Here is an 18,117-nt window from a genome sequence, read left to right as displayed (position 1 = left end):
ATGTTTCTATGATCTCAGGATCCCTCTATTTCGGATGTGGTATCGGTTCATTCGTGTACCCTTAATCTCTACTCGAGCGTCACACCATAGTTGTTACACTGTAAATTTATTTTTGAACAACTTTTATCTTGACTTGTAGTTTTTTCTACAACGGGGTTTTCAACTAGGATCTTCTTGTATATTTTATCTCAATATGAAAAGAATTAATTCAAACTACTGATAAAGTCTAAATAATAAATAAGATAGTTACACTCATTTTACCTCTCATTTTAATTAAGAGGATGATGATCTATATCTAATCCGACATTTTGGATGAGTTAAGTTAAAGTTCTGGTTCGCCCACCCTTTAGATCTTAAACCTTTTTCTTTTTGTTAGGGTTAAAAAATGTTGGAAATGAAATATTTAGCATAGAAATGAATCTAGAGACTATGGAGCAAATAAGCTCATAGATGTTGTCTAATTTGCATTGAAATAAGAAACTTGATATTAGGGTCCTAGAATGAGATGGTCTACTAATTTCGTGATAAAACTATGTTCGTAATAAACACTCCCAAGTATCAACCTGAACATAGCTCAATAGTTATGATATCTACTCCGTCCATTAAAATGGAAGGTGTCAAATTACCACACCCCACATTTGTTAATAGTGTGACAATACCCATTTTTAATTCATATTATTGCTAAGTTATAGTTGAAAAGCTACTTAAATTGATCTTATCCATTTTAGTATAGCCTGAACTCCACGATCGAGCTAGAGAAATAGAAGAAGAAAGAGCTAATATAATAATACTAAGGGTGTTAAAAATACTCGGGGACTCGAAAAAACCGATCAACCCAACCCAACCCATACAGTTTGGGTTGGATTGGGTTCAAATAATTGAAAATTCTAGGGTTTGGTTTCAAGGGTTCACCTTAAATAAGTTTGAGTTTAACCGAACCAACCCGAACTTATTATTAATTTTAAAACTAATTTTCTTAATCACCATAAAAATTATATATGGTTATATTTATTTTAATTTTATTTCCTTCATGAATTATTTATTCAACAAGGACTTTTAAAAACAACTTTTAAATGCTTTTTTTAGTGTGCATTTTCAACGTATAAATAAAAATGGACTTATAAATCTTGATTTAATATTATACAATATATAAATAAATATTTAAGATATTATTACATTTACTTTTTTTTTGGTATACAATAATTTGAATAACCCGAACCAACCGACTCATGGTTGGATTTATCATTTAATAAGAGTTGTTTGAGTTGAATAAACCTACCACTCAAATATTTAAGTTGGATCTAAAAAATACCTCAATTCAACCCAAGCCATGAACACGAGGGAAAGAGAGATAAACCATGGATTAACTTATCTTGAAGCCAACTTGCCCCCTTCATAATCACCAAGGCACCTGCATTGACAATGACCCATGCTAGAGATGTGTGTCATCGCAAGGATGTGTCATTCATTCATTGGTCAACGAGAAAAATGCTCATTTTACATCACCCTGATAGGTTAAGTTTGCTCGTCCTGTTTTGATTAAGCATGTTTGAAGAGTAGAGTAGGACGAACGTACATAACCTATATCCAACTTAAAAATTATTGTGTCACGTAAATTTATCATCAAAATTTTAAACGTAGGAATTTAATTGAATGACATAAACTTAATTAAAACATACATTTAAAAAAAAGGTTAATTAATAAGATTTCAAAAAGAAAAAAGAAACATTGTTTTTTTCAAAATTTAATTTTCAGAGCATAACTTGTTTTCTTGATCCATTTAATCAATACAAAATATATGTTTCAATCGGTTGAACTAAAGAAAGGACCACCAAATTAAGTCTCGGAATGAAAATCGCGAGTTACACATGAATGAACTCTGGAGTCGTACCCCGAGTCGACTCAGCCTCAATCCTCGAACTACTCTCGAGTCTCGATTTCGTACCCACGTGGTGACTCGCTCCCTCGGCTGCCGTGTTCGCTCGTCTCCATATGCGGCTTCATCACTCTCTCGAAAGCCTTCCAATTCTTCTGCCCTCGCCGATCAGCCGCCGTTTTCGCACCAAATTTTCGGAATTCGATCATGTTCGGAGTAGAAGTTTGAAGAATTTTGCCTAGATTTTATCCATTGTCTTTCGTGATCTTGTTCTTTTTGTTTGTTTGTTTGTTTGTCTGATTCGATATGATGAGCTACGGGGATCAGGAAGAGGCGGACCTGCACTCGTCTCGTGAAGAAATGGAGAATCTCGTTCTTGACGATCCTCCCGACGGGCAATCTCATGGTAGGAACGGTCAATTGAGTCGGCCGGTGACGATAAACTATGATCCTTTGCTTTCGTCGCCGTCTTCTTACGCGGACCGCCAGAGCCCTGATTCGCCTTTCGATTCGTTTCTCGAGCCTCCTTCTTATGCAGAGGCGATTTTCACGTCTTTTGATTCGTCGTCTAGTGCTCGCGATGGCGGCCCCGACTTCTCTTCCACATCGAACGCTTCAAGCTCTGAATTCTTGAGTGTATCGGTTTCGGATCCACAGAAAATGGATGAGCTATCCAATTCGTTGGTCCCGGGTGGAAGCGGTTACTACACTTATCTGATTACGACGAGAACGAATCTGCCCGAGTACGGAGGTCCTGGATCCGAATTCGGTGTTCGAAGGCGGTTCAAGGACGTTGTCGCACTGTCTGATCGATTGCTGGAGTCGTACCGTGGGTTTTTCATTCCGATGAGGCCGGATAAGAACGTGGTGGAGAGCCAAATGATGCAAAAGCAGGAGTTCGTGGAGCAGAGGAGGGTTGCATTAGAGAAGTATTTGAAGAAATTAGCATTGCATCCAGTAATTCGAAACAGCGAGGAGTTGAGGATGTTTCTAGAGGCAAAGGGATCATTGCCACTGGTTAGAAGCACTGATGTAGCTTCAAGGATGCTTGATGGAGCGGTAAAGCTTCCGAGGCAGCTATTTGGGGAACCAGCAGCGGCTGTAGATTTGCAGGAAGTGGTAAAACCAGCAAGAGGGGGCAGAGATTTGTTGAGACTCTTTAAGGAATTGAGGCAATCAATGACAAACGATTGGGTCGGGGCAAAGCCGATGGTGGTGGAAGAAGATAAGGAGTTCTTGGAGAAGAAAGAGAAATTGATGGACTTCGAGCAGCAACTTAGCGATGTGTCTCAACAGGTGTGAATCTGGTGCCATAAAGGTTTTCTTACTTATCTCTATCTTGTAAAAACTAGAGAATTTCAGATATGGTGGCGTTAGGAATAGTTATAAGCATTTTTTGTATGCTCTTTTAAACTATGGTTTTCATGGTCTGCCCAAATTAAATGCAAAAACACAACATCTGTGGAGAAGTATTGGATGAAGTTGTGGTTAATCATGAAATATCTTACTGATTGCCCTTAATTTTTGATAGAAAATGAAATCACTCTCATTTCTTTATACTCTGTAGTAATGTTGTATGTGTGTGCACCGTTGTATTGAAGGCTGAATCGCTGGTGAAAGCTCAGCAAGACATAGGAGAGACAATGGGAGAACTGGGTTTAGCATTTGTAAAGCTGTCCAAATTTGAGACTGAAGAAGCTATTGTGGAGTCTCAAAGAGTACGAGCTGCTGACATGAAAAATTTGGCCACTGCTGCTGTTAAATCCAGCAGATTGTATAGAGAACTAAATTCACAAACGGTGAAGCATTTGGTAAGTTTGAGAAACTTGTTGCTAGAAGAATTAGTATATCTGTCCACCTAGGGTGAGTTTGATGTGACTTTTGAGAGAACGAAAAGTGTTCTTAGCTAACTAAGAAAGATTTCAAAATTTTCATGGTATTTGGTCATATAGTTAAAGATGATTTTGAAACTCTTAAAAACACTACTCTCAAATGTCATCTCAAATTTGTTCAAAGACAAAAAAGTCATCTCAAAGTCACTCAACCTTATGGCTGCTGTAAGTTCCATCCAGGAAACTCTTTCGCTGTCCTGGAAAGAGTCTCTCGATGATTTGCACTGTTAAGTTCTATATCCAGATTCAATGAAGTACTTTCTTGTATCTATTGCAGGATAAGCTTCATGATTATCTTGGAGTTATGTTAGCTGCCAATGGTGCATTTTCTGACCGAGAAAGCGCTCTACTGACAGTCCAGACCCTTTCATCGGATTTATCTTCCTTACACACAAGGATTGAGAAGCTTGAGGTTGCCTCATCAAAGATATTTGGTGGAGACCGGTCCAGGTTACGGAAAATTGAGGAGTTGAAAGATACGGTGCATGTAACAGAGGATGCTAAGACTCGTGCAGTAAGAGAATATGACCGGATCAAGGTAGATATAGCCTCTTCTTTGAGCCATTTTTCTGTATGTGTTATCGCTTTCTAGTTTCACTTTGGATTATAAAAGATTATTACATGGAAAATGGAATGTTCCTGGTTTATTTTGAGGCAGTTAATTGCATAACCGCTTTTATAATTTGGTTCACTCATATGGAATCGTTCTAAATTTCTTCAAATGCTTGAGATGTTTTGGTTTAAGTGAGCTGCCTGAAGTGTTAAGTATGAGTATTTTGTGTGCAGGAAAACAATAGGAGTGAGCTCGAGAGGCTCGACCGGGAGATGCAAGAGGACTTCACAAATATGTTGAGGGGTTTTGTCCTTAATCAGGTTAGATTCTTTTAACAACACTTACTTGACATTAACCTTCGATTCAACATGTAGGTTCGATGTATGCATACCGTACCTTAATCGAAATTCATTTTTGGCAGGTGGGATATGCAGAGAAAATGGCAAACGTTTGGGAGAATCTTGCAGAAGAGACGAGAGGTTATGGAAGAAAAGATCGCAGCTGAAAATTTTGATTGTAGTTTGACAAACTTGTATACAAAAACAACACCTTTTGCATTTAAATGAGGAGTTTTCTTGTAGACTTAGCGAGTGGGTTCGGTACATGTTCGTGATGATCTTGTGAACTCTTTATTTGAGCTTTTAAATCTATTGTATTCAGTACATACATGCAAATTTACACGGGACACAATCGATCTGGGGAGGAAGAATTTTATTTCTAAATCTGATTGCCAAAATTTACAGGGTTCAGTTATTCAACCAGTACTTGCAAATTTGGAGAAACTAGAATTCTAGTCATTTTACTTGTCAAAGTAGCAAGAAGTTGGCCTTAAAACAAAAATATATGGTGTTTTTGCTTAAGAGGCCAACCAAATTATATCAAATCTAAGACAACAAAAGCACTCTTAAAAGAATTAAAAGAATCACAGAATTGTCTCTATTCCTACTGCCTATTTGGAGAAAGCGCTTTTCATTCACTTGTTGAAGGGGCTCCTCCTCCTACTCCATCATCTCCAGAACTGGCAGCGGCAGTCTCTGGCCTAATCTCCTCCAGTTGCTGCAGCACTTGTTGAACTTCCGGTCTCGCCGATGGCGAAGGATCGACGCAATGCAAAGCAAGTTTCAGAGTGTTCAGCAACTCGTCTCCAATGGTAGATGCGTCCCTCATCAACTCCAAATCGAAGACTTCATTGGTCCACTCCTCTTTGACGATTGATGCAACCCATTGCGGCAAGTCGACTCCGTTCATGGCTTCACCGGGAGACTTCCCAGTCAGGAGTTCCAATATGATCACTCCAAGGCTGTATATGTCCGTTTTCGTGTTGGCTTTCTTCAGCTTCGAGAGCTCTGGCGCTCGGTACCCGAGTGCCCCTGCAGTTGCGATCACATTCGAGCTTGCAGCAGCAGTCATCAACCTTGATAGGCCAAAGTCTGCAATCTTAGCATTTATATGCTCATCAAGTAGAATGTTGCTGGATGTTAGGTTTCCATGGATGCTGTTCTCGTGTGCGTGAAGATGATAGAGGCCACGGGTCATACCCTGAGCGATCTTCATCCTCGTTGGCCAGTCGATGGACGTGTCTGGTCCCCGAGCTGTAGATTTCAAAGAAGTCAGTAAGCAAGCTCAAGACTTCACTACCTTTGGATGTGAAGCAAAAGTATGAAAATTTGCAGTTACTTACCATGGAGGAACGCTGCGAGACTCCCGTTCGACATGTAATCGAAAACGAGAAGCTTTTCTCCTTTGGGTCCCAAGTAATAAGCTCTCAAAGCTAGAAGATTTGGATGCCTGATTTTGCCAAGTATGTTGACCTCTGCTTCAAATTCCTTCTGGCTTTTTGTGATCTTCTCTCGCAATCTCTTCACTGCAACTTGATTTCCATCCTCCAATGTGGCCTTATAGACTGTCCCATAAGTACTTTTCCCCATAATCTCTGCTGTTGCACACAGAAGATCATCTGCTGTGAAGACCGTTTGCCCGTCGAAATGCACGAGCTTCCCTCCAGCATCTCCTCCCGCTGCTTCGACTTCACTGCTAGTCGGAGGAACACCCTTCTCGGCCCTTGCAGCCCCGGCTGCTGCTGCAGCCTCATCACCATCCTTCCCTTTTGAAGCAGCCCTTTTTCTTATCAAGCAGCAGAGCAGTACAAAGAAAACTATAATCAAGACTAGAAGGAGGGCTCCTGCTGCTATGAGTATTATATCTTTAGTACTCAACTTCCGATGACGGGATGTCGAACCTTCCGGTGGAGGAGCAGGAACTTCTTGAGAAGGGGCCGGGGCTGGGCACGGAGTCGAACCACTGAACCCACAGAGCTGAATATTCCCAACAAAGGAACTTGCATCGAATTTTTCAGAGAGCGCCGAAGGAACCGAACCCGATAGATTATTGTAGGAGACATTTAAGGATTGAAGACCTTTCAAGTCAGCAAGAGAAGCTGGTATTTCTCCACTTAGATTGTTCTGAGATAAATCAAGTTGTGTAAGTGTTGAAATGTTCCCCAAAGTTTCAGGAATTTCACCATTGAATCTGTTTCTACTCAAATTTAGAACAGAGAGATTCCTCAATCTATCAAAACTTTGGGGGATACTCCCATTAAGAAAATTGTTAGAAACATCCAAAGTTCTGAGCAGAGAAAGCCTACTAATTTCTTCTGGAATGCCACCATTCAACCTATTGTGGCTAAGGGAAACCACTTGAAGCTCACTCAACTTGCTTAAAGAAGTTGGTATGGTACCTGAGAGGAGGTTGCCATCAAGAGCCAGAGACTTGAGCTGAAACACCCGGTTTTGCTCGGTGGCGCCGCCGCCCCAAGAGTCCGGAATGCTGCCAGAGAGATTGTTGTGTTGAAGAGCAAGGAAAGTAAGGGACACCGATCGGGCGAGACTTGGTGGGATCGGACCCGAAAGCGAGTTGAAGCTCAAGTTAAGCCAATAGAGCTTGGTGGAGTTAGCCAAACTAGGAGGGATTGTTCCGGTGAGCAAATTGTTACTAATGTGAAGAGTTTGAAGCAAAGGACAAAGCCCCAACGACGCCGGGACCGACCCCGAAAGCCGATTGTTGAACAACTGAACCCCTCTGAGATTTGGGAGAAGCCCCAATGAGGAAGGGATTGATCCACCAATGAAGTTGTCATGTAAGCTGAGTTTTCTAAGGGCCTGAAGCTGCCCAATTTTGTCAGTGATTCTTCCTCCCAACCCCTTCCATGGAAGCTGTATCACAATAACCTGTCCCTTAGCACACTTGATCCCAGCCCATCCACCAGAACAAGCCCCAAATCCACTGTCGTTCCAGCTCTTCAGGAACCCTTTTGGATCATCAAGTTCCTGCTTAAACGCCTCAAGAGATTGGAAATCAGCCTGTGTGACAACCACGCCATCCCAATCCTGGCCCAAAACTGCTCCAATGGACACCAAAATCACCAAAAACCACAAAACAGAGACATGGGTTTTGCTCTTCTGGCCTGAAAGACAGAGCCCCTTCAACAAAACCCCAAAATCTGGCAGTGGGAGCTTCCAACAGGAGTTGGAATCTAATGGGGTTTCATTTTCATCCATGGAAAAGGCTAAAGAACCGCAAAGGAAGAAGCTTGAAAAAGGAGTGAGAAACAGGGGACCGGAGAGAGTGGGTTGGTAGAGAGAGGGGTTTTGTAGAGAGAATTGAGAAGAAGCCAAGACCAAGAGGTGGGTTTTGCTTGTCTCTCTGAAAGGGCACGTGAATTCCTGAGAGGAGAGAGAGAGAGAGAGAGAGGGACACAAATGTCAGGTGGATGCAATAAGGGACCAGAGGCTCTCCCCCATAACGGCTAGTTTTTTTTTTTTTCCTCTCTAAAATATTTGTGATCTCAGGGGCTTTGGTTTTGGTTTTTTGGGGACAGTGGGCTTAGCGCTCCTCCAACGGCTATGTGTGGTTTCAGTGATGGGATCCACTGGAGGGACAATAAGAGGATAATTCCTTGGGAATAGAGCCAAACTACAAACTAAAGAAGGACATGAGTTTAGGGTTTGAGGATTGGTTAGAAATTAAAATCAATTTTGAACCCATTCAAGTTTGATGCGCTTTAGAATCCGTAATGATTTAGTCTTTGAAAAAATTTACTAATATGTAACTGTAATGAAATTACTTATGCCCTCTCGGTAAGAAAAACGAAATTGTTTATGTGATTGATAGATCATTTAAGGGTTCGTAACATTTTTATTTCTTGTTTTTGTTTTTTTTCATTTTTAGTAAAGAAAAAGACAATTGCATGGCCCTCAATACCCATGACGGATTCAAAAATGATAAAACAATGTTTTTATTTGTGTTTTCGGAATAAATTAAAAATGAGAACAAAAACAAATTTCCCAAAAGTTCTATATAACTTTGAAAATATTTCTAAATAATGAAAAACGAGGAACATAAATAGTTGTCATATGTTTAAGTTTCTTAATAAAATTGGAAACAAGAAACAACGTTACCAAATGAGCCTTTAGAGACTGGCGTTTTAAACTACTGAGTTACTAAATTGTTAAACAATAGAAAATTTAAAGCATATAGACTAGTTAAAAACTAAAATCAATTTTGAAGCAATTTAAATTTTTTGCAGTTTAAAATTGGTAACCATTTAGTCTTTGAAATTTTTTTACCAAATTGTAATTACTTATGACTTTTCCAAAAGAAAAGTGAGATTACTTATGTGGAGAGATTGATTGATGAATCATTTAGGTTTTGTTTAGTAACGTTCATCTTTCTTGTTTGTGATAAAACAATGTTTCTATTTGTATTTTTGGAACACGAGAAACTTGTTTTTATTATTTTTAAAATTTCTATACAATTTTGAAAATGTTTCTAAAAAGTGAGAAACAAGAAACATAAATAGTTGCAAATGCATATGCTTCTTAATAGAATTAGAAACGAGAAATAACATTACCAAATGGGTCCTTAAAAACTAGCGTTTAAACTATCGAGTTACTAAATTGTCACGTATTAAACATTGGAACTTCACCGATGAGATTTATTCAAGGAGTAAAACGATAGAAATTTTAAAGTATATAGACTAAATTGTTACATACTAAAGTTCAATTAAATCGTTATTTCGATAGAAATATATGGACCAAATGCATTATTTATTAGAGTCCGTTTGGTAACATTTTTGTTTTTTGTTTCTCATTTTCAATGGTTGAAAAACATAACATTTAGTGACTATTCATATTTCTCCGTACTCATTTTAAAGAAACTTTTCCAAAATTGTATGAACATTTTGGAAACAACAAAATCAAATCTTTTTATTTCTTGTTCTCATTTCCATTTCTTTTCAAAATATAAATAAAAGTATTATTTGATCATTATTTACCTATGAAATATGTTTAAGAAAATATAACGTAAAAATTTTGAATCTATAATTTTAAATTAATCTTCATATAAAATTTTTTATTTTTTATAATTAAAAATTGCAAAAAAAAACAATAAATAAAAAATAGTTCTCAAACATGTTGGTTTCTTTTTTCCATAAAAAAGTAAGAAACAAAATAAGTTATGCGATGAATTTATATTTTCTATATTAAAAAAAAAGAAAAAAATAAGAAACAAAACATATGAGATTAGGAAAAAAAAAATAGAAGCGTTTCTATCAGGGTTTGTTTTAGAGATGGGACCTGTGACGTGGGACATGAGATAATTCTTCAGAATCAGAACGAAATTAAAAAAAAAAAAGGATAAATTATTTTTTGGGTTTAAGGATTTGAGCTCACTTCACTTTGGCTCTTACTTTTTGAAGCTGACACAAATTGGCTTGTTTCATGGCTGTGTTTTTCTTTTAAAAAAATAATAAAATAAAAATCTATTTTTATATTCACTTTGTTTGATTCAAAGATAGATTTACTTTCTATTGTAATTTTTAATGTTGTCTTCTTTTGTTTAATGATGTTATAGTTATTTGTTACTTTTATATGTAGATTTGCTTGGGGTTTCGTGTGGATCTATTGTTAGTTTGAATTTTCAAATGTAGGGATGTCTCTATGAAATTCGTCGAATTTATCTAACATTGAAGCATATCTATGTACACTATACAGTTAAGCTTTATAACAATTGCAGCATATTGTAATTTTCTTCCTCGATTTTATAGTAAAGTCACTCTTTCCAATTCAAGCGTCGTAGTGAGGAAGGAGGGGATGACCAACTATAAAAAGGCTAAATAAAGTACTTTTTGGGACTATTCTTTTTTCTTGCTTATCACCATAGTGAACTTTACTATGTACTTGGAGAGTACATAGAGTAAGAGCTTACCTGCTTGAATAGAATTCACATCTCCTCTGTTAGGTCGAGAATGGAGATAGCCCCAAAAACTAACTCTTCTTTTAAAATTTAACAAGTCCCCGTAAAGTAAGCTATTTCAAAGTAATGATTTTGTCTTATTCTTCTATTCGATGTAGGAGCACATATTTCTTTGTTATACTAGTTTTCGCTTTCATTTCGATTTTGATTCCTTTTTAGAACCCCCTTTTGTTTCTCTTTTTACTGTTGGATCTTTCAATGCACCGTTATATCCTTTCTCGTCCTGATACAACATAGAGCGGTAAGATGAAGAGAGCGAGAGTAGGCAAAGAATGAAGAAAAGAAAAGAGTTTAAAATACAAGAATAGAAGAGAGTCTTCATGGGGAAATTGTCACTGCTTATGGACTCGAACCTGGGTGATCTATCCATGACCAGGATGAAGCTTGGGTGAAACTAAGTGGAGGTCCGAACCGACTAATGTTGAAGAATCAGCGAGTGAGTTGTGGTTAGTAGTGAAATGCCATTCGAACTCAAAATGCCATTAAGGCGCAGCGTGGGGAACTTCCACCGGTTCTGGAGCCAGCAGGTTTTGAATGACCTCCCTCTTACGGTTAAAAAAGTGGTTAACCATCTCGAATAAAGCCACCCAAAGTCGAAGTCTGGACATTCCCCATGCAAAAAGTATTAATAATGATAAAAAATTGTAAATAATTATTATTGAAACATGAGTAATTATAAATTTTTCTATTTAACTCGAAGTTTTATTTTTTATAGAAAGAATGTAATTATTTCATTTAAATGGTCCATTTAACCTCTAACATGAGCTCCATCTACCTCCTTTCTTAAGAGTTGAAGGTTTAATCCCGTCCTCAAACGTGTACTAAAAAAGATTATACATTCAACAATTTTTTTTAAAAAAAGTTATTGAAATATGCAGTATTTTTTAAAAAATAAAAATTCTAATGGATCATAGTTTACTGAATTCAAACCCTAGGTTCCAATGGTCCCTAAGATTTCATGTTGACTTTGTATTTATATTTCACATGTCTACCTTTCAACTTTGATTTTGGTCTTTAAACTTTTATGAAACTATACTTGATTATTTTTATTCAATTTTTGCATGCATTGAAATATAAATATATTAGGCCATAAAAATGTATATCTTGACATGTACATAATTATAATTGAATTATACAAATTAGTATAATATTTTTTAAAATGGAAGTAATCTATATACTATTTTATAAATTAAATTTAAAAACAATTAAAAATTTTTAATGATTATACCAAGAAAAATGATATTTGCTTTACATTCATAAAATGTAAATGATATTTTAAAATTATAAAACAGAGATGTTTAACCTAAAATTAATGAAGTCGTATGTATATTTAAATCATATTTATCTTTCTTTTATCAAAAAAAAAAAACAGCATATTTATTTTTTAAATTCAGATTTCCACTCTGAGTCCACTATGTGTAATCTACAGTAGGTGACATCATGAGATAAAAATTGTTTAATAACTATTCATTCACTCACATTTAGAATTTTTAAATTAAATATTCAAAATTTTAATGTTATGTTTCTTTTATTTTAATATGTATTGCATATTTTACAAGTGGTAAAATAATATTTATATTTGTAGTTGTTGATGCAAAAACCTGGTTGGGGTATGGAAGGCGACCTCCGAGGTCGGCCGTGAGCACTTGGGCAGTTTCCAGGGTACCTGCAAGGAGGCAACCACTCCGACGCCCAAGTTAGTATTCAAACCGCGCTAGATAGGTAAACATCAGACAGATTTTTCATACCTGGAATAGTGGGCGAGGGGTGTATTTATAGCGATGGTTGGGTTGATATACGTCCCATTGGTGTAATCCGACGTTCACGGAGGGACCTGTTGAATAACTGCTGGTCGCTGATAGTGACCGATCCGACCCCTGCTCTAAGGGACGAAGTGATGTGGCTGCCTTACTCGCCATGCTGACCTCCCAGGTCGGCTCCTCGGGCCTTGTCGTGTCCAGGTCGGTTGTGTGTAGCTGACCCCAACAGCAATTTAAAAAAATTGAAACATAACAAAACCAAAAAAAGCCTTGATTTTGTTGTTTGTAAAATTTCTATACAATTTTAGAAATATTTCTTGAAAATGAGAAATGATAAACATCAATAGTTACTAAACATTTATGCTTTTAAAAACTAAAAATAAGAAACAAAAAACAAAAAACATGAACCTTATCAAACCGAGCCTAAGTTCTCTAGTAGTAAGAGATTGGATTTGTAAATAAAACCTAAAAATGGAGAATAATTCTAAATTTGTGAGATTCAATTAAAATTGAGAATCATTCTCATCGATTCCTTTAGAAACGGTAAGAAAAATTACTCTCATCCTCTCACTTTTGTGAATCTCACCACATTTTAACATGGCGTAAAAGAGCTATTGGTTACTAAAGGAAGATGATCAACCAAGAGGGGACGCAACTACTAGTACATCAAATTCAAAGGTTTCGCATTGATTCGTTATTTTAAAGTCCATGCTACTCCTAACCAGCAAATCATTAATCACTTGTTCCAACTCTATTCCCTAATAGACCAACAAAAATATAATGATTGTCGGTAGAAAATTAGTAAAAATCTCTCTTCTCTCTCCCTCTCAACAATAATGTTTTCTACTTATAAAAAAACATAAGGGTGGTCGATAGGTAAGTATTATGGGTTTCTTCGTCCCTACTAAATGCCCCTTTCTCCTCTATTTGAGAGCTAAAAGTCATAGAGTTGTTCATCTTCTCAAGCTTTGTGGAATCATTCTGTGACCACTTTTGGGATTTTTGGGGTATAAAATAAAGATGGTTGTACTATGATGGTTTTCGAGATAAGGGCAAAATCCTCTCACATGCTTGATTCTCCGTAGGGTATATGGCTCGAGAGGAATGATATAATTTTTAGAAGAGTCGAGATTTTGGGAAGCGGTGTAGAGTATTGTTAAGTTTTAACACTTCTCTATGTCCTACTATCTCTAACCATAATTATGCAAGCGCGTACCAAGCCATTCGAGGGTAGCAAAGCAAGGAAATAAGAGAGGGGAGTGATCTCAAAGAGTTTTTGATTTTCATATTTCAAACGTCGACTTTGATATTGAGAGAAATATATATTATATATCGTTTTTTAATCAAATCAAACTGCCACTCAACAACAGCAGGTCTCAGCTCTGCACATTCTTAGAAATTTGTTCTTTCTTTCGGCTAAAGATTGTTATCATCTGGCATGAGAGTCCAGGTTATGCAAATATGGTAGAGATTGAGATCTATAGTTACTGAAGTCTCTTTTTCTTCAAAGAGTAGAGTTAGAACTCCCTTTAGAACTAGTTTTTTTTTTTTTTTTTTTTTTTTGGTATACCCTGGTATTTTCTTTCATATTTTGACAGTGCAGAGAAGCCATATGAATCATTAAAATCCCCTAAGAACTCACTTTTTTTAAACCGAAATCGCACATCAAAACATTACAGTTCAAGCTACTGCAAGTCCAATACTTTGCTAAGTCAAATCCACAGCAAAACTTCACAAATCTCAACAAAAATAACTCAATTTTCCAAAACTCAAGCAAATCAGCAGCAAGTTCATCTCAATTCATGCCCCAAAGAGATGTTAATAACAAGCCCACCTCCAAATCGCTCTTTCTTCATCAATCTAACATTATTTGGAATGACTCCCATTACTTCCTATATTATAGTCATTGATATTCTTGAAGAGATTTTATGTTTCTTGCAGAGAGCCAAGACCAAGAAGAGAAAGGACTCACATTTTCCCTTCCAAAATCACAAAAGAAACTTCAAATCTCTGCAAGAATATTGATGATTATGATATAGTAAGTCATGGGAATCATTCAAAACAATGTTAGATTGATGATGAAAGAGTGATTTGAAGGTGGGAAGAAGAAGAATTAAGGGTTAAAAAAATGTGTTACACTAGCTTTTACTGTACATTCTAACCGGCTATTACACCTCCATGTCACTAGTCCTACATACTTAGGTAAATTCAAATATGTCTCACACTCCCATAAAAACTCAAGGAAGGGACTTTTCATACTCAACACTACCACCCACTATCGAATGAATGCCCCCGAAGTTATCTCATGTTAACCATATAGCACTCGAGCGAGCTGCACAATTACGATTTTGACAAGAAGATTCAATGAAGGCACATCTTTGATCAACTCAATTTCTAGCCTAAGGTACCTTGACTTGGATGTGGCAAACTGCATAGCTTCACGATGGCTGCACCACATGCACGCCTCGCAAGTGACCACCATACAACAACCAAAATGACACATTACTCAAGTAATCAGACAAGCAAATGAATGTCTTTACATCCATATGATCGAGCCAAGCTCTCTTGACAAAAGAATGTATTTGCACAGCTATAAACCATGTGACTAAAGTTACCTTAGTCCAGATGCTAGCCTAATAAACCCCATAATTGATGCTCCTCCTCTGAACGATTAAAGGAAATTGTCGATCAACCAACCTAATGCATGCTGGTTCCCACAATCAACACAAGTTTAGGGGGAAACTACATGCTATCAACAGTACTTCCCATTTGACTCAACGAACTTTGTAAATACTTCATCTCTAAATTCCAATACACGCATGGCGGCGCTTTGAGCATCTCTTGTTACTCTAGCTCTATCAAATCATTCTCTCAAAAGCCATAACTCGATTGTTAGATCTCTTTTAAGTAAATACCACAACAATATTCCTAAACTCTCACACTACACTTTGTGTCGCAAGTGATGAGACATGACAACATACCACACCTCGACTAATCTCATGGGACAACTGCCTGACCCTACTACATTTGGTTGTCAAGATAACTCATAGGATATTAAATTCTAGGTAGGTGACCACCATGGTTTGAACCTATTCTCTCTGAGCCATCTATTTACATTGACCCTTATTGACCACTAGACCACACCATGATGGTTGAATGTGAACTTAATTGAGGATGAGGTTGAAAAGGTGAGATATACCTAGGAGACAAAAATATACCATTACCCCTTTCTTTCTCACATCTCCCTTTTGACACAACCCTCATTACTCAAAAACATTTGATTCGCGCTACACTTTTCACAAATTCCTCACCACTTGAAGACATTTTTCCACAATTTCTCAGTTCTCATCTCACTATGGTCCCCCTACATATTTACTCCCTCCACTTATCTGCACATGATTTTCTTACTTTTACTCCTACCTCTTTGCACAATTTCTGACAATATCTTTTACTACATTTTCCTCGTCAGCTACCTATTACCTATGTCCTTTTAGCCTTACAATGTACTCTTCTCAATACCACTCTTCAGTCTCCACAAGTATTCACTACTCCCCCTGGCACACTACTGCAATCTATAGCAACAAAGGATAAAGTAAATGCTATATTTTGAAAGAAAGGGCTCTAACCTGGAAGAAAAATTCTCACACAGAGTGAAAAATATAACCAATTGAACAAATCTCTTCATAAATCAATATTTATTCCAAAGACCACCGACTTATATGCCTGAAAGAGAAGTAACACTGCCAAGGGCAAGGACTAACAAAAATCCAAGCTCAGGTTACACACCGCCTCTCTACACATAACTGATTTAAGTACACAAGATTGATATTTGCTACAGTATAATAGAATACATGACAAGTAGAGAGGAGAAAGTGATACTGAATGAAACAGTGAAAACTTCTGTACAAGACGAAGCTCATCAAAATAATAATCTGGAGAGCATGCAATTATTGAATTCACTAACTGCTACGAAATCCTTATCCAATCTGAAAACTCCCATTGAAGGAAATGAGCATAAATGACAGTGCAACCCCAGCCCAGAAACCCCCACTACTCGACCCCTGCAAATTCATATATCACACTAATTTCTACAGCTGCCTGAAAAACACACATTCGTAATAATAAGATGCTAAGCACAGTACACAACCATATTCGATAATGACATACATAAAACTTCATTCCTTTTGAAACCACATAATCGTAGTAACATGGAAGGAAGTAAGATACTTTGAATTGCATTAGAAGAAAACAAAATCTGAAATAGAACATAACCATAATAGCAACAGACATGATGACGGGGTTCAAGCATTAGCTACGGATGCGAGAGGCTATAGTAAAAGAATTGCGTAATAATTGCCCCAAGTAATACCGACCCCAATTCATGATCTTGTATATAAAGCAAACTAAACAAAATTTGATCTATAATTTGCAGCATCTTCAGATATAATCTACATTACGAGAGAACAAACCCTAATCCAGTTCTTACAGATCACAAGAAACTCGATCCTCCCCATAGCCAAAGAATTCAAACTGCAGAGTACAACAGGTAAGCCTAACCCATAATCAAACTGCCATCAGTTCGTTCATCAGGCACCGATCAGGATCTGGCTATACACGTGCTGCGATTGCCGGACCTGCGGCTGAAGCAGCGGAGGCGGCGCCACCGAGAAACGACAGAAACCCTCCATTCGCTGGCTCTTGGTCATCAAGGAAGAGATCCTCCGGAACCCTAAACGCACCGTGAATGCACACAATGGCAAATCCAATCATCGACGCCGTTATCAGGAGCGATCCAACACTAGTGAGAAACACCACAATCACAGTCAAAACCCCCAACCCAACCAACGTTTCGAAATCGGAAAACGTCCGGCCGCGAATAACCAACGGCTGATCGGACGGACGGAAGATATAGAGGAAGCTCCAAGCCCCGAGGAGGGAAAGAAGAATGAGGAGAGAGAACGGGTGAGAGAGGAGTGAAAGAGCGAGAACAAGGGCAAAGAGAGTGATATAATTGACCCGGAAGTACGAGAAGTTCTTGCGGATCCGGGAATAGGCTTCGGCCAGAGTATCTGGCCGGGCCAATGAGCTCCGATCGACGAGCTCCGACCACGGGCGGCGCTGCGAGAAGCCTTGGCGGACGGAGGAGGATAAACGGGACAGAAAGGCGCGGAAGGCCGGCGTGGCGATGGGTGGCTGGGAGGGAGCTCCGGCGGCCGTCTGAGGGCCGGAAATCGGAAGCGTCGGTGGAGAAGCCATTGGTGAGGCGTGAGATCTGGCGGTGCGCTGTGGTATTCACACAGTGGGGGGTTCCAGAGAAATTTTATTTAATGCCGGAGAGAGAGAGACCCGAAGAAGAAAGCCCTTTCACGCGGTCACCGACGATAATATATGAAGTATAGGGAGGGTGTGATTGGTCTGTGAGGTGGTAATCGTGTGTTACCGGGTAATGATAGCACGCCATATTTTCCCTTGATTAATTGGCTGGCTCATTGCTGGAGTTGGACGTAAAGTAATATTAAAATAAATTTAATTACTAAAAAATGTTGATGTTGATGTTGATGAAAATGTGAGGTGATGAATATTTAAAAAAAATTACGAAAATTGTGAAAATTAATAATAATTGTTTTAATTAGTAGATAAAATTTTAATGGTAGCTTAATTAAGTTATAATTGATCACTTTTATCCATTACATGTAAAAATATGAATAACTTATGAAAATATCG

At 37.7% G+C, this 18,117-nt stretch overlaps 3 protein-coding genes across 3 annotated transcripts; 1 reads left to right on the top strand and 2 right to left on the bottom strand.

The window, feature by feature from the left end:
- The first annotated feature begins 1,919 nt into the window (after nucleotides 1–1,919).
- Nucleotides 1,920–4,983, top strand: LOC111015889 (sorting nexin 2B). The gene is made up of 5 exons (XM_022291066.2): nucleotides 1,920–3,172; nucleotides 3,478–3,687; nucleotides 4,046–4,306; nucleotides 4,555–4,641; nucleotides 4,743–4,983. The coding sequence occupies exons 1-5, from the start codon at nucleotides 2,183–2,185 to the stop codon at nucleotides 4,824–4,826; spliced, it is 1,632 nt and encodes a 543-aa protein (XP_022146758.1). The 5' UTR covers nucleotides 1,920–2,182; the 3' UTR covers nucleotides 4,827–4,983.
- Nucleotides 4,984–5,086: 103 nt separating this feature from the next.
- MRLK (meristematic receptor-like kinase) lies at nucleotides 5,087–8,141 on the bottom strand. Its single transcript, XM_022291065.2, has 2 exons — nucleotides 6,003–8,141; nucleotides 5,087–5,913 (listed from the first exon to the last, which is right to left on the bottom strand). Exons 1-2 carry the CDS (start codon nucleotides 7,876–7,878, stop codon nucleotides 5,291–5,293), a joined length of 2,499 nt encoding a protein of 832 aa, XP_022146757.1. The 5' UTR covers nucleotides 7,879–8,141; the 3' UTR covers nucleotides 5,087–5,290.
- Nucleotides 8,142–16,759: 8,618 nt separating this feature from the next.
- LOC148209243 (PRA1 family protein B3-like) lies at nucleotides 16,760–17,756 on the bottom strand. The gene has a single exon (XM_088117324.1). The coding sequence runs from the start codon at nucleotides 17,647–17,649 to the stop codon at nucleotides 17,002–17,004; it is 648 nt and encodes a 215-aa protein (XP_087973450.1). The 5' UTR covers nucleotides 17,650–17,756; the 3' UTR covers nucleotides 16,760–17,001.
- Nucleotides 17,757–18,117: the final 361 nt, after the last annotated feature.

This window comes from Momordica charantia (assembly GCF_013281855.1).
Source record: "Momordica charantia cultivar OHB3-1 chromosome 9 unlocalized genomic scaffold, Mcharantia_2.0 BLBB01000009.1, whole genome shotgun sequence".
NCBI classification, from domain to species: Eukaryota; Viridiplantae; Streptophyta; class Magnoliopsida; order Cucurbitales; family Cucurbitaceae; genus Momordica; species Momordica charantia.
This window is presented reverse-complemented; position numbering and strand designations above follow the sequence as displayed.